The sequence below is a fragment of the Microsporum canis genome, genomic scaffold (genome assembly GCF_000151145.1).
Source record: "Microsporum canis CBS 113480 supercont1.2 genomic scaffold, whole genome shotgun sequence".
Classification (NCBI taxonomy): domain Eukaryota; kingdom Fungi; phylum Ascomycota; class Eurotiomycetes; order Onygenales; family Arthrodermataceae; genus Microsporum; species Microsporum canis.
Window position 1 is genome coordinate 1,065,643 of NW_003299168.1, and position 20,239 is coordinate 1,085,881.

At 47.7% G+C, this 20,239-nt stretch overlaps 5 protein-coding genes across 5 annotated transcripts; 4 read left to right on the forward strand and 1 right to left on the reverse strand.

Annotated features, from left to right (window-relative positions):
- Positions 1 to 527: 527 nt before the first annotated feature.
- MCYG_01846 (RUM1p) lies at positions 528 to 6,229 on the forward strand (the record flags this gene model as incomplete). The annotated part of the gene is made up of 6 exons (XM_002848866.1): positions 528 to 944; positions 1,030 to 1,078; positions 1,148 to 2,032; positions 2,110 to 2,207; positions 2,271 to 4,942; positions 4,999 to 6,229. 6 exons carry the CDS (start codon positions 528 to 530, stop codon positions 6,227 to 6,229), a joined length of 5,352 nt encoding a protein of 1,783 aa, XP_002848912.1.
- A 1,716-nt stretch (positions 6,230 to 7,945) lies between these two features.
- On the forward strand, positions 7,946 to 8,808 carry MCYG_01847 (uncharacterized protein; the record flags this gene model as incomplete). Its single annotated transcript, XM_002848867.1, has 2 exons — positions 7,946 to 8,098; positions 8,545 to 8,808. 2 exons carry the CDS (start codon positions 7,946 to 7,948, stop codon positions 8,806 to 8,808), a joined length of 417 nt encoding a protein of 138 aa, XP_002848913.1.
- Positions 8,809 to 11,404: 2,596 nt separating this feature from the next.
- On the forward strand, positions 11,405 to 12,992 carry MCYG_01848 (conserved hypothetical protein; the record flags this gene model as incomplete). Its single annotated transcript, XM_002848868.1, has 2 exons — positions 11,405 to 12,814; positions 12,945 to 12,992. The coding sequence occupies 2 exons, from the start codon at positions 11,405 to 11,407 to the stop codon at positions 12,990 to 12,992; spliced, it is 1,458 nt and encodes a 485-aa protein (XP_002848914.1).
- A 355-nt stretch (positions 12,993 to 13,347) lies between these two features.
- MCYG_01849 (conserved hypothetical protein) lies at positions 13,348 to 17,028 on the reverse strand (the record flags this gene model as incomplete). Its single annotated transcript, XM_002848869.1, has 1 exon — positions 13,348 to 17,028. One exon carries the CDS (start codon positions 17,026 to 17,028, stop codon positions 13,348 to 13,350), a length of 3,681 nt encoding a protein of 1,226 aa, XP_002848915.1.
- Positions 17,029 to 19,128: 2,100 nt separating this feature from the next.
- On the forward strand, positions 19,129 to 20,094 carry MCYG_01850 (aquaporin-1; the record flags this gene model as incomplete). Its single annotated transcript, XM_002848870.1, has 3 exons — positions 19,129 to 19,401; positions 19,478 to 19,778; positions 19,859 to 20,094. The coding sequence occupies 3 exons, from the start codon at positions 19,129 to 19,131 to the stop codon at positions 20,092 to 20,094; spliced, it is 810 nt and encodes a 269-aa protein (XP_002848916.1).
- Positions 20,095 to 20,239: the final 145 nt, after the last annotated feature.

Consider the following 20,239-nt stretch of genomic DNA (forward strand, 5'->3'; position numbering starts at 1 on the left):
ACTAAGCGGTATTACCAATACATGACTAAGCATCCATAAAAACGGCTTCATCGAAAACCCAAAAAAAGCAGCAAGAAAAGAAAGAAGAAAGATTTCTTGGATATCAAGAAAAGACTCGCTGGCTTCGACCACTTCGATGGCATTACGGACTCTCCCGCACGCGATCTCGATGGAATGAGTTCCAAGACTCGGTTCAGCTTGTGCCTCCGCGACCGTTTGACTGACTCGGTACCATCGGAACGCCCCTAATTACACCTCTCCCGGAACATATTCGATCCTCGAGCCAGAAAAAGAAGCCCTTTTCTCTTGCTTTACCTTTCTTCCTTTCGGGTGCCCAGGACGGCCCAGGGCGTTATAAGAGGCCCCTTGGTTATAATATTCACTATAGGCAGCATATTCTTCGCCATCTTACGCCTTCAGCTTCTCCGTCTATAGCCAATGCATTCGCGATACGTTCTCCATATATTATCCCAGCCGTGACGAGAAATATAATCTACTGCTCAAAGACTCATCAGCCCCCGTTCGATATGGCGGCTGCCACTTCATCAGAGGCCCATAACGCTGGCCCGCAGCCGCAGACACAAGCACCACAGCAGCAGCAGCAGCAATCACAACAAAACCCCCAGTCGACCAGCCGGTCTTCGATCCAGACAGCTAACTCTACGAGTTCATATGGCTCAAATGTACCGTTGAGCGCTCGACGGGCAGAACCTCTGGACCTCTCGACTGTCGAACGCCGTGAGCAGATTCCAGCTACTCGAGACCCTCCCAAACGCAATAGGCCTCATGATTTGCAGGAAGCTCCCACCTTTTATCCGACAGAGGAGGAGTTCAAGGACCCCATGGCATATATACGAAAGATCTCTCCCGAGGGAAGGAAATATGGTATCTGCAAAGTCGTTCCTCCAGAGACATGGAATCCGCCTTTTGCCATCGATACGGAGGTATGCACGAGAGATAGCTTTCACAAGGAGAGGAGTAGACGCAGCACACGTAGTTATATGATTGCTGACATGCCCTTCTTTCTAGCGATTCCACTTTCGTACTCGTCGTCAAGAGCTTAACTCTGTTGAAGGAGGTATGCACGCGTCTTCAGCTGGCAGCTTGCAGCAGTAGAACCTGACTCTTTATACTCTTTTCTTTCCAGGCACCCGAGCGAACCTCAACTACCTCGATCAATTAACCAAATTTCACAAGCAGCACGGCACGAGTCTTACCCGTTTTCCCAGTGTCGATAAACGGCCCCTTGATCTGTACAAGCTAAAAAAGGCAGTCGAAATACGAGGCGGTTTCGAACAGGTCTGTAAACTGAAGAAATGGGCGGAGATTGGGCGCGATCTGGGGTACAGCGGCAAAATAATGTCGTCTCTGTCTACTTCGCTCAAAAACTCATACCAGCGATGGCTACAGCCCTATGAAGAGTATCTACTTGTTGCGAAACCCGGGGTACAGCATCAACTTGAAGTCGAGAACGGTGGACCGTTCACTCCATCTCCAAACCAGTCTCCATCAGAAAAGAAGAAACATCAGATGCAGAACGGCCATCGACTGCCTTCAGATACACGTGCCGATGACAATTCTTCAACACAGATAGCATCTACGGGACCAAATGTTTCTACCGTCAACAGTGATGATGGGACTGGAAATTCGGTGGAAACTCCTCGTGAAGCTACACCGGTTCCCATACAACAACAACCTATCACATCTGGATTCACAGCTGTCAATTCTAGGCCGAGCGGGTTTGCTGCGATCAACACGCCCTCATCCTTTACAGCTGTTAACAGAGCAGTGCCTGAGGTGAAGCGGGAATCAGACGAGGCAACTTCAAACCCGCCTCATGCACACTCCGTCCCAGGCTCCGCGAAGCCATCTCCCGACCTAGCACGGGCGAAATCTAATTCTGCGCCCCTTACAAATGGACACGACGAACATACTTTAAAACGTGTTCATAGCAGTGACGGCAATTCGCAGGCTGACAACGATGATTCGGAGGAAGGCGGCAATGGGCGACGAAGTAAGCGCCTGAAGAAGGGTAAGTTGAGTCGAATTTTGCATCAAAACTCCCCTTAAGATTCAATACAATACTAATAGCCTTTGTTTTTACGGTAGATGGCGCACCAAGCGTTGCGGGGTCCAATATGAGCTTGCTTCGACCATCGCCTTCTTCACAGCCAAAACCTAAGAATGGGACCTGTAAAACTGGAGATGTAAGTTAATAGAACAAGACTCCTAAATATAATCCCCCCATTCTGAAGCTAAAATCAATGTAGAAATGCGAAAGTTGTGGGAAGAGTGATAATCAATCATCCATTCTCGCGTGCGACGGATGTGAGATTGGTTATCATATGCAATGCCTTGATCCTCCTCTTACAACAATCCCGGACTATGACTGGCATTGTCCCAAATGCCTTGTAGGAACAGGAGAATACGGCTTTGAGGAAGGTGGCATATACTCGCTGAAGCAATTCCAGGAGAAGGCGAACCAGTTTAAGAAGAATTATTTCGGCACGAAGCTACCCATTCAAAACACGTCTGCGCCAACCCCCCAGCTATACGAAGCTGAAGACAGCGTGGAACGGGAATTCTGGCGGCTTGTTGAGAGCTTAACCGAGACTGTAGAGGTTGAATACGGAGCTGATATCCATTCGACAACTCATGGCAGTGGCTTCCCTACTGTTGAAAGGAACCCTCTTGACCCTCACGCGACAGACCCGTGGAACCTAAATGTCCTTCCCTTACATCCGGAATCATTATTCAGGCATATCAAGTCTGACGTCTCCGGCATGACGGTACCCTGGGTATATGTTGGCATGTGCTTCTCCACATTCTGCTGGCATAATGAAGACCACTACGCGTATTCTGCTAATTACCAACATTTTGGATCTACCAAAACATGGTATGGCATTCCAGGTGCTGATGCCGAGGCGTTTGAGGAGGCGATGCGCCAGGCCGTTCCAGAGCTGTTCGAGACCCAGCCTGACTTATTATTCCAACTTGTCACCTTACTCCCGCCAAACCAACTGAAGAAAGCTGGCGTCAACGTTTACGCTTTGGACCAAAGAGCTGGCCAGTTCGTTATTACTTACCCACAGGCATACCATGCTGGATTCAACCACGGGTTCAACTGTAATGAGGCTGTGAACTTTGCACCGAGCGAATGGGAGCCATTTGGTCAATCCGGCGTCGACCGCTTACAGGCATTTAGACGGCAGCCTTGTTTCTCGCATGATGAAATGCTACTTACTGCCGCTGGCAAAGATACTTCGATTGGCACGGCGAAGTGGCTTGGTAAAGCGTTGCGGCGTATGTGCGATCGCGAACTAGAGCAGCGGACAAATCTCCAGGCTCGAGCTCGAGAACTTGAGAATAGAAATGGTGTGCCAAATGGTGACCAAAATGCCAAACCTGCTGAGCTGCCTGCATTAAGTATTACCGTGGAAGATACAGATTTGCTGGAAGACGAGTACCAGTGCAGTTATTGCAAGGCATACAGTTACCTTTCGGTTTTTAGATGCCATAAATCTGGAAAGCCGCTTTGTCTAATGCATGCCGGATTAGCTGAGTGCTGCGGCGTCGAGCCAGCTCTCTGTCTACGTGGAACTGATCATTCAGTACGATATCGACTGTCAGACGAAGACTTGCAAAAATGTGCGCAAAAGGTAGAAGACCGCGCCAAGATCCCTGAAGCGTGGGCGGAAAGACTGGACAGAACCCTCGAGGACGAGCCAAAACCATCACTCAAAGCACTTCATGCGCTTCTCTCGGAGGGAGAAAAAATACCATACCATCTCCCTGGACTACAGGATCTTGCTGCGTTTGTACAGAAATGCGATAAGTGGGTTGAGGAAGCAAATAATTACTTAACCCGCAAGCAGCAGAATCGACGCAAGAACGAGAAGATCTGGCGAAAGGGAAACCCGGCGAAGGCTGCTCAGATGGAAGAACGAGATCGTGAATTACGTAGTATCGAAAAAATCCACAGCCTTCTATCAGAAGCAGATCGTCTGTCATTCGATTGCCCTCAAATAACAGCCCTGCATGAAAAGGTTCAGGAGATTGAGCGGTTCCAGAGAGATGCTCAGGCTGTCTTCCTCAGCGCGCATACTGCGTCCGCTCAGGCCGTGGAGGAGTTAGTAGAGCTTGGCCGCAATTTTAGCCTTGATATCCCGGAGGTAGACAAGTTGGAACGCGTCTTACAACAAATAAAATGGAACGAAGACGCGCGACGCCGACGTGAGCAATACCAGACCTTGGAGGATTGTGCTGAGTTCATCAAGCTAGCTGAAGAATTGAACATATCCGAGGCCAACAATCATCTGCTACACTTCCGAGAGATGTACTGTAGTGGAGTTGCATGGGAAGCCAAGGCAAAGGAGCTCATGTCCGTAGAGGCAGTTCACTACCAACAACTTGAAGCTCTTTCAGCCCAAGCAGCTCGGTTCCCAGTCTCACCGGATACACTTGCTGCGGTCGATGCAATCCTGACAAAGCAGCGTGAAGCTCAAAAGCAGATATCCAGCTTTTACGAAAAGAGCAAGTCGACTGACTTCCGAAAACGCCCACATTATCGCGACGTCCGCGATTTGATGGAATCGTTAGTACAACTGAATAGCAAGCCGAATGGTACCATTGATCTCGAGCGTGAACAGAAACGTCACGAAGACTGGATGAGAAAGGGGAAGAAATTATTTGGCAAAGCCAATGCCCCCTTACATATTCTTAAGATGCACATGCAGTATGTCCAAAAGAGAAATTCGTACTGCTTTGACCTTGAGGATCGGTTCCGGCCGCCAGTTGAACCCGCGTCACGAGAGGCTACTCCTGATGGCTCTGGAGAATCTCAATCATGGGCTGGGAGTCGGTCGAAGAAGAAAGACGTTTTCTGTATCTGCAGACAACAGGAATCTGGTTTAATGATAGAATGTGAGATCTGCCATGAATGGTGAGTGAATCATAAACTCCATATTACTACTTGTTTTTTTACTAACGCCAAATTAGGTATCATGGTAAATGTCTCAAGATTGCCCGTGGGAAAGTCAAGGAATATGACAGCTACACCTGTCCTATCTGCGACTGGCGTGTTAAAATACCTCGGGATGCCGCTCGACCAAAGCTTGAGGACTTACTTGAGTGGCAGTCAGAGCTTTCTGATCTTCCATTCCAGCCTGAGGAGGAGCAACTCTTGATGTCCATCATTGAGCAGGCGTCAGCATTCCGCGAATTCTTACGCCCCTTTACGAACCCGGCGTGCATGACGGCGGAAGAGGTTCCGACACAGATCTTCTACCTGCGCAAGATCGAGGGTGCAGAAGTTCTCCTCGCTTATGAAACAAACTACTTCCGTCAAGAAATTCACAAGTGGTCTCCTGTGGCGCCTGAACCTCCGCCGATTTTGGAGCAATCGTTATCCACACGCAAACCACGACCGACGAAACAACAGAAGATTATGGCTCAGCTCGGTATTGAAAAGCCAGAGGATATCCCCCTCCACCTTCGTACCAAACACCACATCTTCCCATCGAAGCGCAAGTCCACCGAACCTCAAAATGGGCGGCCTCCACCTCTACAACCAGCACCACCAAACCGATCAAATACCCCTGTTGATAACCCACGGTCAGTTTCAGTTGGTACCGATCAAGTGCCACCGACCTTGACCGCTACCCAACCTCCCCAAACCCCTGCCTCCTATCCATTCAGCCACCCGTTCCAGCTTTCATCCAGTGAACCAAACACAACCTTCGGAGGTGGCACTGGCCCCTTCCTAGCTCAAGGCAATGGCGATCAGTCACCCTCGTTCTCACCAGGCTCGCCCGCTGCTCGACACTCGGGTCTAGATCCTTCGTTCTTCAGCCCCCCAAGCTTCGAACGAAACCATCAGTTGCCTCAAGGCTCGGAATCCGAAAATATGAAAGGCACAACCGGTGTTGGCGTAGATGATGTGGACGCGAACAATCCGTTCGGAAGCAGCCCTCGTGCAAACATGGATGACCTCTTCGCCGACTTGACAAACCACGACACCGAAGCCGAGCATGTTGAAGAAATCAGTCACGCTAACGAAGCCTTAGAAGCGCTTAAAAGTGCTCAAGCATGTGGTTCTCGCACAGGTTCCATATCAGAAGCAGGAAATAACGGCACCAACGGAGACCCGGATCTCCACGAAAACGCCAGCCACGACGGTGATAACGAACATCAGAATGGTGGCGGCCTGGGGGAAGAATACCTAAGCTGAGTTTTCGTTAAATTTGCAAATTGTTTCTGTGCTTATGATTAATGCTTATCCCCTTTCTTTTCTACCTTTCTATCCTAGATTAATGCACGGTCTGTTTTTGTTTTTGCTGTTTATTCTTAGACGGTTGTCTCTGATGAGTTTTACCCTTTTTATATTTTTCGGAAAAGGCTCTCTCACATATACCGGAGGAATCAACAGGGAGTCGTCAAGGAGTCGAAACGGAAGGGAGATAGGTCGGCGTACCTACTATCATTATTCTTTTCTTTTCTTATGCGCTGCTGCTTTTCATCATACCTACGCTTTTGATTTATTTTCATCCTTATTTCTCGTTTCGCCGGATGGGTGGGGGGAGCATTAATGCATTAATGCTTTTTATTTTCATCCTGGCTAGGATTTGAGTCGTTATATTTGATCATCTCGTTGTGTTTACGTTGATTATTTTGCTTCCTATCCTTATATGCAGCTTGCTGTTGATTTTATATTAATATCATGTATCATTCCCATCAGCCGTCTTCATCGTTCATCTTTATGGTTCCCCTGCTCTTCTCACTCTTTGCCCTTTACTGCTTATCTGTATCCTATCTAACTGCGCCAGCTGTTGTAACAATATATGGATTATTCTTAATATTTACTATATATGCTGTCAATTTAGGGAAATCTACTTTATATACTAAAGCAACATCATAATCTTAGATCGTAATACAAGCTTTGCTAAATAATAGGGTCGCTTAGTCAGCATGACCTTACATAAGAGACAACATGACTTTTAAAAAAGCCCCTCGAAGTCTTCGTAGAAACTCCTCAGTTCTATCATATATATTGCGGGTGCGTATCCTGCATACCCGCCATAAACTCTTGAGTCCTGATGATTAAAGCTCCCACAGATTAGTATAATGAGGAGGAAAAGGACAAAAGTCATGTCCTTTAGCCCCACATTTAACCCAATATCTCGTCCGACTTCGACAATCCGATAGCTTCTACGGCTGAACGACCCCGCGATAACCCATCGGGAGCGCTCACGAGAAGATTGAGAACATTAGCTTCCCACAAGAGTTCGTTATGTAGTTATGGCTCCGCGCCTAAATCTACTGGTCTTTCAGCGTGCATAGTTGAAGATCCATCTCCTTTCGAGCCAATCGTTCACCTCAACCTTGGATAAAGTAAATACCTCTTAAGAAGGTAAGTTACTCTACTCCGTACTGATAATTTGTGATAAGATACTAATATTACCTTGTTCTTGGAGGAGTTGCTCGAGATACCCTTGTTATCCCCTCCCCATTAGTTATAGAGAATATTTAATAGTGCCAGAGATATCTGCCATTATCGCCGTGGGCCGTTACTCTTTAATAATATTTCGAGTTAGAGCTCTTTTATAACGTCTGAACGTACGAGAGGCTTGTGAAGACTTGTAGCGGGAGTACAATATATACGACGCTTATCAAGGTATGCGTTAAGAATACGCCGAAGAGGAAAGATGCTCTATACACAACAATCCTTCCATCCTTCCCGTGATGATATAAACTAACGTCTCTTCAGGCTCGCCGTCTAATTATTTTCATCAACGCAAGCCCACAGCGGAAGGCCAGGTTTCGACAGCTTCAGGTTCAACACACACATCTTCCGTCAGATGATAGAAACCCCTTCTTTAAAACAAGGTGTTAAATGTTGCGATATGAGGTTCCTGATTAGATCTATAGATCTAGATTGTGGCCAGCCATGACAGAGAAGGAGACCCAGTACCCGGTGTCCCAATTGGGACCGACCACTGTAAAGGAAAGGAAGTTCCTAATGGAACGATACCTGAAGGCAAAAGACGTCTGGAAGGTCATTGAGCATGCTACCAAGATCCGAAAGGAACAGAAGGTGGACGTAAAGACGGAAACTGATCTGTCAAAGTACGGGGACCCAACGATAGCCTGAAGGAGGTTATTGCGATATGAGGTTCCAGATTAGGTTAGCGCCTGCTTATAATGAGGCAAATACCTATAACCGATGATGAGATATATTGGAACGGCAAGATATCAACTCAACAAATAACGCAGCCGTTACATATATTTCACGGGATAAAAGTTCAGCTTATACGGCAAGACAGGCATAAAAAGGGTGTGCTCCGGACACCACCGCTACGATAGCGCCATCATCGCTGTACGCACAAATTTACTAGACGAAATATGCTGCTCGTAATTAACAACATCGAACGAATACATACAATATACTTAGGACGAGCAGGTGAAGTTGTTGGAAGTAGGAATGCTCTTCCTTACGGACGTGCAGAGAGGCCAGCAGCGGCAGGGCCAGGCCAATAGCCTGCTTAGGAGCATCCTACGGAACATCAAACTGTCGTTCCTACGATACCACCTAGGCGCTCTACACCTATTTCTCTGCCAAATTCGCCGGGGCCCGTCGGCTCGCAGACAGAAATATATATTCTAGCGACTCAACACTCGCCCGTATCGCCCGCAAAGGCCCCTCCGCTAAAGCGCCAACGCTTGCCGCCTATCGTTCCGCTTGATAGTCAGACCGGCGAGCCGCTATATAGTCAGCCTCTAATGCAGCCGATTTACTACGATAACGAGTAGCCAGCGGCCGCGAGCGATAACGAGCTGCAATTCGATAGCGAAGCAGGTGACGATGACGAGTGGTAGGCGCTGTATTACGCCCACCAGGGCAGCCAGGCAGGGCTTGCATTACAACGTAATGATGACTGAGGCAGATTACAATACCATTCGTTCGATGTTTTCAATTACGAGCAGCATATTTCGTCTAGTAAATTTGTGTGTGCATCGTAGCGGTGGTGTCCGGAGCCAGACCTCTCGTTACATTCCTGACCTATAAGTGCGGAGTCATCGCTGGCTAATCCTCCACTCCATGGCCTGAGATGTCTCATATCAGGAGGAGATAGGATCCCCTGCCGGGCAAATTATAGTAGGCCCAGAGACCACACACTCCCCGGGAACAACTACCGCGTCCGCAGTTGATGGTGTTGGTCAATATCATCCCTTCCAGAACGAAGTTGACTATGGCCTTGCCCAATTTTTTACCAACCAAGTCTTGCCAATATCTATATCAAATGCTGAACTTAGTCAGCAGCTAGGTCAGCTCACGTACTCTGCCCCTGATATATTCGGCAGAGACCTTCTCTATTAAAGAGGTTAGTTAATATATTTAAATTTCTTATCTTTGATAGATAGTGGAACTCGGCCCCTAATATGAAATCCAGCTAAGGATAGCTAAATTAGACCAACTTAGGTAGTGAACTCCTCATAGTCTTTGACTGCATAGGTGTATAATGAAGAATAATAATAATAATCGGCAAATACCTCATCCTTGCACTTAGGCTATTCAAGCTCAGGAATAGGAATATACGCATTCTACACCCGCACATGCTCTTACGATCAACCAACCAACCATCATTCGCTGTCGCTGCTTATATTTGACAATCTATAGCCGACGTATGAGATATATTAGAGGTTGCCTGTTACCGTCTCGGAATGAGGATATACCCCAGACCACACAGACCTCGACACTATAGAAAAATACGGACTTCCGATATATATAACACAGCCGAACGGATATTCCATGGGATAGAAATTCGGGCTTATATGGAAATACAGACATAAAAGGAATCCATACCCCATCATGCAAATAGGGAGACGTTGAGAGAATTGAAGCCATTCTTGAAATCTTCATTGTTCGTTGCACATCTGCTCTACAAGCGCAGAGTCCTTGATACTCAAGGAGCAAAAGACACCAATAAATGGGTTACGTATGTTGGAAGTACGTTTTGAAAATGCCTAATTGACGGCTTAATTCCTGTGGGCCTTGCTCAAAACGCTGGCAAACAATGGACACATTAACTACTCTATTTAAAATTAAAAACATGAATCTACCTATTGATACGTCCGAAGCACTCTATATGTTAACGCTTTTGTAGACAAGAACCCTCGATATCAATATGGATTGGAAGGTCTACATTCTAGGCCAGCGCTAAATAACGCGCCTAGCGCCAGAAACCTCCTAGCCGCATCGCCAAGACAAACTTCAGCCTTCCCCCTTTATGGACACAAAATATAGAGACTTTTATACGTAGACGACCCCGATGGCCACCTTTCTCTCAGTAACCACTGCAGCTATCTCTTAAGGGCTTACTTCAGCTCAGAATGGAATCGCTGCTGACTGCTAACGGTATCACCTTATACAAGAAACCATAACTGCGTCAATAAATACATGTCAAACATAACCAGTCTCTACGGGCTCGCCTTTTTGATCGAGTGGCAGATTCTGATAGTTATGAGCCCGACTATCGCTCATTGAATCGAAGAACGTAATGAGGAATGACCGATTTGAACATTCCGATACGCCAACTGTCGATTTGAAAACGCAGCACCAACATCAAATGTCATTCGTCTGATATCAATGAACAATGGCAAACCAATATACCAAAACCTCTACGGTGAGGATCACCGTGCTCAAAAGCGAACGGGACTGTCACCTTTGGTACGGAAGAATCAAAGCTCTAGCCCCGTCAATTGATCTGGGTCCTGGTGAACCCGGACACTCCACCCAAAAAGGTCGAGTACAAGGATGTAGATCCGAATACGACCACCATTTATAATTGACCAGGACCAGCTCGGCATACTGAGGTACCTAAAGGACGATTATAAAGAGCAACAAGCAAAACATTAAACAGAAAGGAATAACCTGTCGGCCTTCCGAATACACCTAATAACAACAGTTACCCACCCAGTCTTTAACCGGCTCCAAGCAGAGGACTCATTACACACGATAATGAAAGGCCTGAAGGAACGCCTCTGCCCAACAGACAAGCTCGGGGATATACGCATTCTATGCTCGCACATGCAATTACAGTAACCAACCAATCGTTATTCGCTATTGTTGCTCATATTTGACAATACAAGACATTCACACTAATCAGGTTTTACTCCTAGGCTCCCCTTGTTAGCGGGGCTGTGAGCCCCTACAGCCGCCTAGATTCTATGTCTACAACACTGTTAAAGACCATGTCAACAACCGCCTTCTACAGAGTCTTCACACGCAAGCCAACGTTAACCCCACACGTGACTAACCCCTCGCTCATATTCTTTTCCCAATTTTCTTGGAATATGTCAAGTAAACATCATCACCAACAGGAATCTACCAATGGATGGAGGAACCATGAATAAAAGCCGCCGGAGATGTGTTGGTTTACTCTCGTTTCTGAAGACAGCAGCCCAGTTTACGCAAGCTCCTTTTTCATCAGTTAAACCACAACCCACTTATGTTCTGGGCAACACTTCAGCAGATCTAGACTCAATCATTTCAGCAATTATATACTCTTATTTTGCAACTTCGGCACAGACCCAACATGGTCTTCAGTATATACCTGCCATAAACCTAGCAGATGTTCCTGCTGGGCGAGAATTGAGGAGGTTGCGACCAGAATTTACCGCTGCGTTAAACCTCGCTACACAAAGACCATTGGAAAATTTACAAACAAAAGGCACGGGAGGGTTAAAAGTTTTACCTGACGATGATAATACGGACAACTTACTCAATGAGAGTATTTTGACAGTGGCCGAACTAAGGCATAATTTACTTAGTTGGAAAAAGTTGGATGATAGGCAAGCACTGAAATTGAATGTTTTCATGGTGGATTGGAACGCATTACCGAAGGTTACACCTCATGAATTTGGAGTCCATGGACTTACAGACAGAATTGAAGGCGTTAGCGTGTCGGTCGTAGGCTGTATTGACCATCATGAGGACGAGGGCTTCATCTCCAAATATCTGACACCATGTTCGGGAACGGAAGCCTCATGCATTCAAACTGGGGTGGGAAGCTGTACGTCTCTGATTATACGCGAGTTACGAAACCGTGGCTGGTGGAATGATCACAGCTCACCAATGGTCGACGGCACTTCTAGTGATGTAGTAACTCCCGGAGGCATGGACGAATGTGAGGGCCCATTGGAATTCGAATCTCAAGCTGCACAGCTTGCATTAGCAGCCATTCTAGCGGATACTGCAAATATGACAATGGAAAGCAAAGTATCCGACGTGGATCGGGAAGCTGTGAAATTCTTAGAGAATAAGATCAAACAGTGCTCGTCTATTGCTTGGGATCGCGACATGTTTTACCATCGCATTATGGATGCCAAATCTTCCAGCGTGGATTACCTTACTGCCCAAGAGACTTTGGGGAGAGACTATAAGGAATGGGTAGAATCTGTTCGCCCAGGTCATAACGTCAAAATTGGAATATGTTCTGTTGTTAAGCCGGTATCCTGGCTTCTCGAGAAATGCAAGTCTGAAAACCCTCAAGAGGACTGTGACGAAGAAGCATTCTTCGACGTTCTGAGCTCATTTTCTCAAGCCAGGAATCTTGATGTTGCCGTCATCATGGCTGCTTTCTCATCACCCCGAGAAAACGAGTTCCAGCGTGAACTAGTATTCACTATTTTGAATGATGAACACCTTTCGAAGCTTAAAGAGTTTGAGGATGTTGCGGTTAACTACCTAAAACTTGAAAAGAGGCCCTTCAGCGAGACAAATAAAGATCTCCCGGAGATAGGGTTAAAAACACGGGTATGGCGACAGCTCGATGTTACGAAAAGTAGAAAACAAGTGGCTCCGTTGGTGCGCAAGGTGTTTACAGGACAGACTGATCAGGGGATACAAGTCTAAAGTATTCTTTTATATTAACATGCTCCTATAGAATTCTATTCAGACAGAAGACGAAAACATGCCGACGTCAATCGTTTAGAATGAATGAGCCGTAAAGCAAAGAAAAGAATGGAAAATGGCCCAGACGCTTTTTCTCAAAATAAAAAGAAATAAATCACAACGAATTTCATCAACCTCAATACGTTGTCCACAGATAAGCCGCCCCAATGATACATGATACCAACAGTGTGTGACTCAAAACAAATAATGCCAGAAATTAGAAACGCTCAAATACAAGAAGCTCCTTATTCAAACTCTAAACATAAACCGGGTATAGTTCATATGCACCAATCGCCGCATAACCGTCATTATAACATGAGGCAAGGACCTGAAAGCTAAAATAGAGGGCAAAAAGGGCCGGTAGAAGGCAGTATGAAGTCAGAATAGAAATGATATCAAAAGCACTCCCACTCGCCCCAGACGCACCATCTTGCGGTACGGTCAGCGAGGACAAGGCCTCTCCAAACGCCACGTTCGCTAACTTTGATAACTGTCTCCCAAACGCTCCCGTCTGGGGGACCATCGAATCCGGAATCCCCGCCGGAGCTTGTCGTAATCATATGGTCTGCTTTTCGACTAAGTCTCAAGATCTTCCCGGATGGAGTCTGTATAGCCAATTTTGCCGGCTTTTCTCGAGAGTTTTGCTGTTTATAATTGCTTGAAACCGTTGAAGAGGTGGTTGAAGCATTTGATATAGTAGCAACGGAGGACACCATGCTCAGCGCGCTGGATGGTCGTGCGAAAGGATTAGGGGAAAGCCGCCCGCTAGGCTCCTCGGTTTTGGAAGATGATGGAGGGGATGAAGCGTGCTGACGTACCGCAAAAACGAAAGTATTATTAATGGTAAGTCTCGCGCATTGGGGTTGTATGACGTATAAATCGTGTCTTTGAGCATGAGGAGTGGGATGACGAAGAACAAACTCGTAGGGAGGGTTTTCTCCCGTATGTGTGATTGGTAGAGCAAAAGCAAGAGCATGGGGTATATCCTTGACGGAATGCATAAGTCCTTTCTTCCCAGCGTAAACTTTGAGGACGCCTTGTCCCTCATCACCAGGGAGTGCTGCCTTGATAGTAAATCGTTTCTGGCCCTGCACCCAATCTGGTTGAGCAAGTGCGCGTTTTGTGACAATATCACCGCTCTCGAAACAATCTCCATCCGCATCCCGGGCAAAAGCAATGGCCTCCACCTCTGCAATGCACTCGACATCAGGTGGGACAAGAACCCGAACCTGTAACATTTCTAAATCCGTTAGCCGAACAAGGCTAGTGTCGTAGGTCGGCATATGAAGATTATTCTTGAAATAGGCAGGACAAGCACACGGTAGTGCAAGAAGGACATCAGGGCTAATCGGAGGGCATATATGCTGATGTTCAGGCGCAAGGGGTATGTGCGTGTAGCATATCTCCATTGGGCGAGCAAGGAAATACCACGTCTCCGCGGCCTGTGGATTGAAGCTTGAATAGAGAGCTCTTTGTGGATGAGTTGGGCTAGCAAGGGAGCAATCCATAACCCTCCACTCGCCATCAATGAGCACGTTGTTCCACCAGTGGTTGACGCGAGTATAGCTGTCCAATTCTAACTGTTCCCCAGGTGTTTTCAGGTACCCTTGGACAATCTCAGCATGCAGGCCAACTGCATCACACATCTCCATCACCAGAACGGCTACCTCTCGAGGGCTGCCTCGCTTCATTTGGATGACTCTCCGTACATCGACTTCCTCTTCGATTTCCTCATCCCAAACAATTTTCTCCGCAACCCACGTGAATATAGCTCGCAAACGTTGGACATCGCTCCGATGGGGTCGACAGACGAATCCTTGAGCTAAACTTGCCGGGCTTGTCGTTGGAGGCAAACTGTTGATAAATCGGGAGCTCTTATCCACAAGCTGCAGATTGACTGCTGCCCAATTGGTGGGCTCCGTTACTGGTAGCCCATCGAGACCTTCATCACCTTCAGCACATTCATACAATTCTTCGACGGCGTATATAACGGGGTAATCCATCATCTGGCAACGCTCAGCTCTCTCCACCAACTCGTTCCGGCTGGGGGAAGTCGCGCGATTAACATCTCTTCGCACTTGTACCCAGTCATTAGTTCCTAGGCCAGTATCGGCGTCCTTATTCTCCTTTGGTGGCGAGAAGCTTGCTAAACTGCCCGAAAGGAGCCCTTTAGTTGGAGATAACGAGCGGTTATGCTGAGCCGTTGCAATGCTACTTCGTGCTGTGGCAGCTCCTGTTTTCGCAGATTCGATCATCTTTTTTAAGAATCCGGTCTTCTTCGACTTGGGGGTTGTAAGGCCCCCAAATATGCCAGGCGACTCCCCATGTTTGTTGTATTCTGTCCATCCGACAGCAGAAGTCGCCCCTTGTCTAGAGTCATCTTGAGGCAGATGAGGATAACTCCCAGATTGCGGTGCCATGGGGGTGTAAGGCCTCTGTTCACTAGCGACACCGTCACCAAAACCAGTAAACCCCCCTGACCTGGTACCATCAAAGGATCTAAACATTCCGTGTCGCAATGGCGATGTTTGATGATTGCGCTTTGCAAAACTACCAGCACTGGTAGCACTAAATCCTCCTGCAGACGTACCACTCATGAGACTTGATTGGGTAAAGTTAGTGCTCGTGGTGCTGTTTGTGGTATTGCTCTGAACTCCGGAGGATGAATTCGTGGCAATGGATCGCGTGGTAAATGTCCGTCCCAGGGCATCACGTCCCATGTCATAAGTAGAGCCGCGCGGTCTTGTCAATATTTGCTGTGAAGGCGAATAATTATACTCTCCTCGTCTTGGGGGAGGCGGAGGGGGGTTGTCATCATCCTCGATAAGCATGGGATTTCCTCTGTCAGAGCCTTCTTCTTGGCTATGCAGCTGCCTCAAGCGAGACTCCATTCGTTGAACATAGTTGCCAAGCTGAGGAGGACCGTCTTGGAAGCGGTCATGGAAGCTCTCTGATGATTTATGGGAGAAGTGGCTACCACGACGACTGAACTGGCTGTTCCCTAGCCCCAACGAAGTAGAAGGCCGGCCGCTGAATTGGTTCTGGGGATTCCGTAGATCATCGAACGCAGCCGGCGACCAAGGATTGAATGGGGAATGGGCCCGTTGTGGTTCCGATGAGTGCGGGTCGTGTGGCATCCCCATTCCCTGTAAGGAAGACATTACATCTTCCATGGCATCTCGCAGCGGAGAAGGGGTATGGCGGTGGTGAGCTCCTGGTGAGGGTGGATAAGGGGAGGGGGTTCTGGAGGCCTCCCTGTAGTCATAGTTTGCTTGTTGATAATGGTCACGCATAGGAGATGCAGGACGCACATAGGATGGCTGCCTTCGAACTGCAATTCTATGTGGCGGAGGGGGGGGCGGAGGAGGTGAGGCTTCTGGTTCAACCTCACGAGACTCAGCAGCCATCGTCATAGGCGGTGGATGTGCAGGTATTAGCGCAAGCTGTGGCGTAGGCTGCCGTTTTAACTGCGGAGTAGGCTCCCTCTGAGGCTCTGGTGTGGGCTGTCTTTCAGGTTGGGATGCCGCGTGCCGCATGGGTAGGGGGGTAGGTTGCCGTGCTGGTGGTGTAGGAGAGGCCGCTCGCGGCTGAACGCGAGACGTAGATTTGCGTCGAGGAGTCCTATTGACGACGGACTTGCGTCCTCGTGGAACTGGTTCAGGCACAGTCGGTGCATCCGTCTCCTTTTCGGCATTCTTCTTCGCCAGCTCAGCAGACGGCCCCAGGACATGTTTGTACCCTTGGAACGGTTTCCGGAAGATTGTCTTCTCCTTCTTGGGCGCATACAGCGGAGCTTTGGAAGGGCTATCCTTCACCGGCGGCAGTGGGCTCACGGAGCGTGTAGCCGGCACAAAATCATCTTCTAGTACCTTGACGAAGTTCGAGGGAAACACGCCAACCATGCGCCTGTCGCGCCGTAATCGACCAGTCCACCATGACCCGTCTCCGGCGTTAAGACATTCGATAAGATCGCCTTCAATAAACCCCAAGTCCTGTTTTGTTTCACCCCCCCAGGAGTATACCGCTCGACACCAGCAGGGGAATTTGGTCGGCAGCTGCGATGCCTGCGGCGCCATTCCACTGGCGATTCAAGCAGGAAAAAAGGAAAGAAAAAAAAAGGGCAGCTCCAGCCCGGTAGAGCGTGTGGAATAATAGTCGAGAATCCCCCAAAAAAAGTGCCCTAAGCCATAAGAATAGAACAGCCGGACGGGGGGAATGTAGATAGTGATCGTGTTTTCCGGTCCAGCTGTCTCGTAAACATGCAAAGAGCGGTGAGATTGTTGAGATCTAGCGAGCGTAGATGGTGAAAAAGAACGCTATCCAGCGCCAACGAAAGACACAGCCTCCCTCAGGAGCAACAAGAGAATGTAGATGGCGGCACAGAATCTCTCAACCCGCAAGTTGTTGTTTGCTCGTTCGTCTTCGTCTTTGCGATGTTTCTTTTTTGCGACTTTTCCTTGCTTGTTGAGGCGGCTCGAGGTCACGGGGGCAACGCGGCTGTTTGTCATGTTTACATTTTGCCTCTTCGGGACTAGCGCCATCTTATCGATAAAGCTCGAGCTTTTTTTTTTTTTCGTTTATCAAAAAAGATAAAAAATAAGCAGATGAAGATTTCGATCTCTGGCGAATCTCGATCTATATTAACTAGTCAGCTATCGATAAATATTCCCTGATAAGAAGAGCTTTGCTTAAGGCTGACCCCGACACAGGGATGGAGACAAACTCAGATCCCTTGACAGGGCTGTCGCATGACCGGTGCGTCGTCGACAATGAGGGAGGGCGGCTATGATGCCAGGCCACGGACGGAGTTTCTATTTATTCCATGCGTCTTCTTTGACGACTGACTATAAAGAACCAGAGGTCTTGCTTTAGATGAGCTCCATCGATCGGTTTTTATGCCGTGTTGTACATACTGCTAGGCTCTTTGACGCCGCACACGGTGCAGAAAGTTACAAGGATAAAACACTATTGCAAGGGCAGGTCGACCATCTATCGAATATATCAGTTTACATACTATAGGGGCCCCAAGGATGTGGTAAGTGAGACACCACACGATCGGATTCAACGGCTGCTCTTTTGAGTGGCTAGCTAGCGGTAGCACAGTCACATCCTCCATATAAGTTCCAAGAGCAACTCAGCACGGAGTGTGGCATTCACCACCACTCACTCTGACCAGTCATGTTGGACAAAGAAAACATATTTCGAAGCGGTCGGCCAGCCACCCTTGCTTGCATACATATAGTACGAAATAGCAGGGCCAAGACGTACTGCGGGGAAACGGCTTTTTATATAAGAAAGAAACCGGTACGCGCGATTCGAGTACGCCCTATTCGTCGATAATTGATTCTCGGCGGAGATACCGTCCATGCATGGTGCCGTCACTGCAGGGAGAGCATAATTCAAATGTCGCCAAGTTAGGCAATGAATAGCTAACTTCTGTCCATGCGATCTTGTTGAGCAGTTTCAAAGAAATCTTGCTTGACTTCTGTTCCAAAAGTCGCAATGACTGCCAATCTTCAAAAGTCTGGCTGGCCGAGACACACCCAGACTTTATAGACAACAGCGCCTTCGGTTTTCTATAAACCAACAAAGAGAAAAAAAGAAAAATTGCAGCTGAGAATGGCATTTGCAGCCATGAAGCATAAGTATAAATCGCACAACATGTGACGGTATCGTGCAGGGAAACGCGATTCTATACCCCCCTGAATCTCTATATGATATCCATATCCAAGTATAGCCGGCACGATATATAACATATCTCTTCTCTCATCTCTTGGTGCGGATCATGCTCTCACGCCCGAATTCGTATTATTCAATATTGGCTATCCGCCGGTCACACACGGAGGTCCATCTATCCTCTTGGACAGTATTTCTTTTTGCCTCCAACGGAAACCCTGATATCACCAGCTTCCCTACGTGGGGGCGTCTGAGAAATTGTACCGAAATGTGTCAAGTGCAGGCATTGGGCGGCACCATCCTAAGCTTCCCGAGATAATCCAGCCTGTCTGGTTTTGAATCCGTGCATAGCTGTAGCTTTATAGTCCTTGTTCCCCCCCTCGTAATCAGAGGGCTTCGTTCTCCTTTGTCCAAATATCTTATAAGCAGATATCTTCCCTCGTTACTTTTCTATCTCAACCAAACTCGTCAAGACACCCACACTCTATCTACTAAACACAATGGGCCCTCTACCATCCATTTTTTCCTCCGAATCGAATGATTCATGGAGGAAGTCTCTTGTTGCTACCTTGGGTGAATTTGTTGGAACCTTCATGTTTCTCTTCTTTTCCTATGCAGGATGCCAAATCGCGAATATGTCGGTAGACCCTTACGACTCTGGAACGGAACCTAATCCCGTTGTTCTGATCTATATATCGTTTTCCTTTGCTGCTTCTCTCGCTATCAATGTCTGGGTATTCTACAGAATCACGGGGGGGATGTTCAACCCGGCGGTATGGTTTGATATCACCATTATCTCTCGCTCTTATCACGTCATGTTGGACGGTTAATTTATACCTCTTGATATAGGTCACCTTGGCCCTTGCATTAGTCGGAGCTATCAGCCCTGTCCGAGCCGGAATGGTGGCAATTGCCCAGATTGTTGGGGGAATTGCTGCTGCAGGAGTCGTCTCTGCCCTCTTCCCAGGGCCTCTAGTCGTCCAAACCAAGCTTGGTGGAGGGACTACAATCGTCCAGGGATTGTTCATTGAGATGTTCCTGACTGCCGAACTCGTCATCACAATCCTCATGCTAGCGTTTGTCAAGCATCGTGCGACCTTCCTTGCTCCGCTAGGTGTTGGCCTTGCTCTTTTCATTGCAGAGCTCAGCGGTAAGACTATTAATTTCCTTCCCTTGTCGCCCAACAATTTGTTGTCAAGCCCCTATTGATATCTTCGATCGTTCATTTAGGCGTCTATTTCACCGGCGGATCCCTTAACCCCGCCCGTTCCTTCGGTCCAGATGTCATTGCGGGAGCATTCCCTGGATACCATTGGATTTACTGGGTAGGACCATTGCTTGGTTCCCTGCTGGCAACTGCATTTTATCAAGGCCTCAATTTCCTACGATACCAGACCGTTAACCCTGGTCAGGATTTCGACGGTATTGGATCAGAGCTTATGGGAAATCCTGAGAGAGATGACTAGATTTGCAAGCGCCTATTTGGCCCAGAGGTCTACTGACTGTCGGCAAAAGTCTTATTATCATTTTTGGTGGATAACCCAGGCCGTATGTTGCTTTTTACTGTCTTTCGTCAACCTAAAGTGGTTTTAATACCTAATACTTTGTTAT